This window comes from Monoraphidium neglectum (genome assembly GCF_000611645.1).
Source record: "Monoraphidium neglectum strain SAG 48.87 unplaced genomic scaffold scaffold00824, whole genome shotgun sequence".
In the NCBI taxonomy this organism is placed as follows: Eukaryota; Viridiplantae; Chlorophyta; class Chlorophyceae; order Sphaeropleales; family Selenastraceae; genus Monoraphidium; species Monoraphidium neglectum.
This window is the reverse complement of record NW_014012804.1, coordinates 16,572-20,494: the sequence shown is the minus strand read 5'-3', so window position 1 is coordinate 20,494 and position 3,923 is coordinate 16,572. Positions and strand designations below refer to the sequence as shown.

At 65.6% G+C, this 3,923-nt stretch overlaps 1 protein-coding gene across 1 annotated transcript in view; it reads right to left on the bottom strand.

Annotated features, from left to right (window-relative positions):
• Window positions 1-2,030: 2,030 nt before the first annotated feature.
• Window positions 2,031-3,923, bottom strand: part of MNEG_5498 (DNA repair protein RAD50) — a gene marked incomplete at both ends in the record, with an annotated part of 7,717 nt that continues 5,824 nt past the window's right edge. The window contains 4 exons of the mRNA XM_014046029.1: window positions 2,031-2,135; window positions 2,403-2,558; window positions 2,910-2,987; window positions 3,659-3,760. Of these exons, the coding sequence (XP_013901483.1) occupies window positions 2,031-2,135; window positions 2,403-2,558; window positions 2,910-2,987; window positions 3,659-3,760 (441 nt within the window). The remainder of the gene's footprint in view (window positions 2,136-2,402; window positions 2,559-2,909; window positions 2,988-3,658; window positions 3,761-3,923) is intronic.

The window sequence follows — 3,923 nt, the reverse complement described above, 5'->3', positions numbered from 1 at the left end:
GTCATGCGCGTGCAAGAGGTCACCTAATGGATGCTTGCGGGATGCAGGGGGCGGCACGCCCCCGCACAAGAAGCTCCCGCCGACCCCGCACCCGGGGCCGCCAGCCCCGACATCTCCCCGCCCACCCTGGACGACCCCGCAGCCCGACCGCGCATCCCAGGCCCGCGACCCACCAGCCCCAACCCTGCGGCGCACGCCCCGCCCACCCCCACCCCCACCCCACAAAACAAACCTTATTGATCTCTTGGACCGCGGCGCCAAAGGCCTCAGGGCGGCGGTAGTCCTCGGCCAGCAGGGTGGCCTGCGCGTCGTGTCGTTGCAGCCGCAGGCAGACTCTGCTGAGGAGCATGTTTGCCCGAGTGCTGGTACGGGCTTGGACGGGGGCGGCTCTGATCACTGCAGCTCTGATCACGCCGCGACGCTGCCCTGGCCTCAGAGCCCCGAGTGACTCAGGCCGCGTCCACCCGCGCGGCCGCCGCCCTCTCCAATCCCAACTTACCCGCGCCAGGCCTATCTTGATGTCATCCAGGAGGCGGTCGCATGACACCTGGGTGGGGGGGGGGGCAGGGTTGCAGGGCAGGAGGGGCTGTCATTATGTGGTGAGGCAGGGACTGAGGGGAGGGGCCGACCATCGGGAGGGGTAAGGAGGCCGCCTGTTCAGAGACAGGAGGGTGTTGGTGGAACGAGAGGTGATATGGGGAAAGGGAGGCAGCCCTGTGGATGCCTGGTGCGCTGCAGCGCCCATGGGCACGGCGCGGTGCTTTAACAGCAGGGGGGGAGGGAGGTGGCGGAACCAGGGGTGGGGTGCAAGGTTGGGGGAGGGCGACTGAAGGGGCAGCAAGGCCGAGCCCCTGGTTTCCGCATTGGCACACTCTCTGCTTTGAAACATTACAGGGGCTGCTGCCTGCCTGCATGCGGCCCAGCTCGGACGTCTTGGCCATGAGCTCAGACCTGCGGGGTGCAGAGGGGCGTGAGCGGCGTGAGGTGTGTGTGAGGCAGGGTGGAGGGGCAGGGTTGATCTGCGTGTGAGTTCAAGCATGGCACATTGCTTGCAGGGAGGGGTGGATACAGGGCAGAACAGTGGTGCGTTGTTGGGTGGTGGCATGCTGTCTGTGACAGGCCACGCCCGTCTGCGAAAGCGCTGAAGAGAGCCGAGTGGGTGCCAGGACAAGCCCAAGGGTGTAATTGTAGGAGCACACGCAGCCCCTGCCTGCGTTGCTCGTTGAAATCTAGCGTGCTGTGAGGATGGGGGGTCGGCGGAGGGGTTCGTGCCGGTGCGACAGCGGTGGCGGCGATCAGGGGCCCTTCAGAGACGCAGACGGGAGAGGTGGGCGGCTGGCGGGCGGCGGGCGTGCGGCATTCGGCGCCCGGGGGGCCCCGCGGGTGTAATTCAGGCCAGACTTCACACACCCGCGCGACTCCACCGCGCGCAACGCGGCGACTGCACGTAGCAGACCCGAGCTGCACCAAAGCATGTCATAGAACCTTGCCGCATCAAAGCTGCAGCGGTGATTGCCCGTGGCCAAGCCTGCAAAAAGCTGCAAAACTATGCAATGCACCTGGCCTTTCTTAGGGCAGCTAGGGGCGCTGGAAATGCAAGTGGACAAAGCCTCTGCGCCATAAGCAGGCACGGGCACCGGCGCTGCGCGCTTGCTCTCGACACACTGCTGCAAGCGAGCGCTGAGCGCGGCGCGTGCGGAGCAGGAGGGTCGCAGGTGCTGGCGGCTGCCGCGCTGGCGCCGTCTGGGGGCGATCCACACTAGCCTGACGGGCGGCCGCGGCCACCGCATGCCTGCACCTTGGCCGGCCGGCCGACCGGACCAAGAGCCCAGGCGCCTGCTCGACGCCACAGCACGGCCGCCATGTCTACGCCTCAGAGTCCTTCAGCAACCTTTCTTACGACGCTCAAGCAACCCGTTTCCCCCGGCATACGCAAAGCAGCCCTATTTGGTAACTGCACCTCCCATGGAACCCGGGGTAATTCCCAGATCAACGAAAAGACCGCCCATGGCACGGCACAGGGCCGCCACTCACTGCAGCGCCCTCTTGCGCCCCTCTGCCTGCTGCAGCCGCGCCTTGGCCGTGTCAAGGGCGGCCCGCTGCTTGGACAGGGCCTCCTCCGCCGCCGCCTTGATCTGCGGCAGGTGGCGCGAGTCAGGCGCAGAGGTGACTGCCGCTGCGTTGTAGTGAGATGCACTTCTAGGTGACGACGTTTGGTGGCATGCGACCACAGAATCCAAAAGATGACGAATGCAGAGCAGTTTGCTGAGAAGTTTGCAGCAGGGCCGGCGAGCACGTCAGCCCCTGCCCCAGGTCTAGTGCTGGAGGCGAATAGGATGCCGTCAGGCGCAGCAAGACTGGGTGGAGGCATCATGCAATAAAGCACGCCAGCTCGCCTGCACTGGCGGCGGCAGCTGCGTGGCCCCCAGCAGCTGCAGCAGCGGCGCCCGCTTGGCCTGCAGCAGCGTGGCCAGCTCTGCGCGCTTGGAGGCTAGCTCCTGGCGCTTCAGGCGGAGGGTGGTGGCCGCGTCGCTGGCCGCGCTCGCGCGGTCGCGTTCCTGGGGAAGGGTCGGTGCGGGTGCGGAGATTCACGTTGTGTGCGCGTGCGTGCGTGCATCGCAAGGTTGGGTTTTGAGTATAACGTGTTGAAATCATTTATGCACGAGTGAGTTGAGCGCCCCGCAGGAGGCGCCCCAAGGCAGTAGGGCCTGACTCAATTCCTTACAGCAGCCAAGCCCAGCAGCAGGCCGGGCGCCCCGGCCCCTGGCGCCTAGAGGTTCGCCACGCGCCCCGTCCCGCCACCACCTCTAAGCCCCCCCCCCACGCCCGCCCGCCTGCCTGCCGACTTCTCCCCTAGGACCTGCATTACTAGCACGTAAAACAGCAAGAGCAAGCGCCGCAGCACTTACAGTCCTAAGCTCCGCCATGCGCCGCCCCAGAGACTCCAGCTCCTGGCGCATCGCGGACAGCGTCTCGTCGTAGCGCGCCTGGGATTTTTTGGGGGGGGGGGTCGCGTCCGTGTGCAAGTGTGTTGATGTGATGTGCGCGTGGTGAGTCGCGCAAGACCGCCCTTGCATTTGTTCCCGGGGCTGAGGCGCAGAGTCATGGGGTGGGGCGGGGAGGGTCGCTTGGCGGGGCGGAATGGATGGGTCCAAAAGCCACGCTGGGAGGCAGGGTTTGGAAGTCAGGTTGGAATGCTGGCGTTGCGCAAAGAGGCGCGGCCAAGCTCGCGCTGCAGGGGTGCCGCCAGGTGTGCTGAGTAGCAGGCTGGCGTTCACCACTGGCAGCAGCCAGAGCGCAATGGGCTCTCGGTGCGGCTGATCCCTTTCAAGGCGCGCCAGGCGTGAAGCGGTCCATCCAAGCGCATTGGTGACGACTTGCGCGTGCACAAGTATGGCTACCCAGCTGCAGGAACCTCAGCAGCCGGCCGCAGCAGCTCAGGCCATGCAATACTCCCTGCTCCCCTGGCAGAATCGCACTTGTTCCCATCCCTTCTGAAGCTTTTTATGCACGATCGCATGCAGATGCACATCGTCACCTCCCACCTCCCACTCCAAATTGCAAATAAAGCTGCTCCTGCCAAAAACCGCGTAACCCTCGTGGCTCCCCACGTCACCCCACCCCAATGACCCCACCCTCCCGGCCCCCACACACTCACCTGCTCAAGCTCCCTCTGCTTCGTCTCCAGCAGCTGCCCCGCCGCCTCGGCCTGCCCCGCCGCGTCCCCGATGGACCCCTCGTTCACTTGGCACTGGGAGATCTGAGGCCAGGGGGTGGCATGGCTGGTGGGTTGTGGGCCGGGCAGTCCAAGAACTTGTAAGCTGTGTGTGTGTGTGTGTATGTGTGAGTGTGTGTGTGTGTGTGTGTGTGTGTGTGTGTGTGTGTGTGTGTGTGTGTGTGTGGTGGGGGTGAACAGGAGGCGG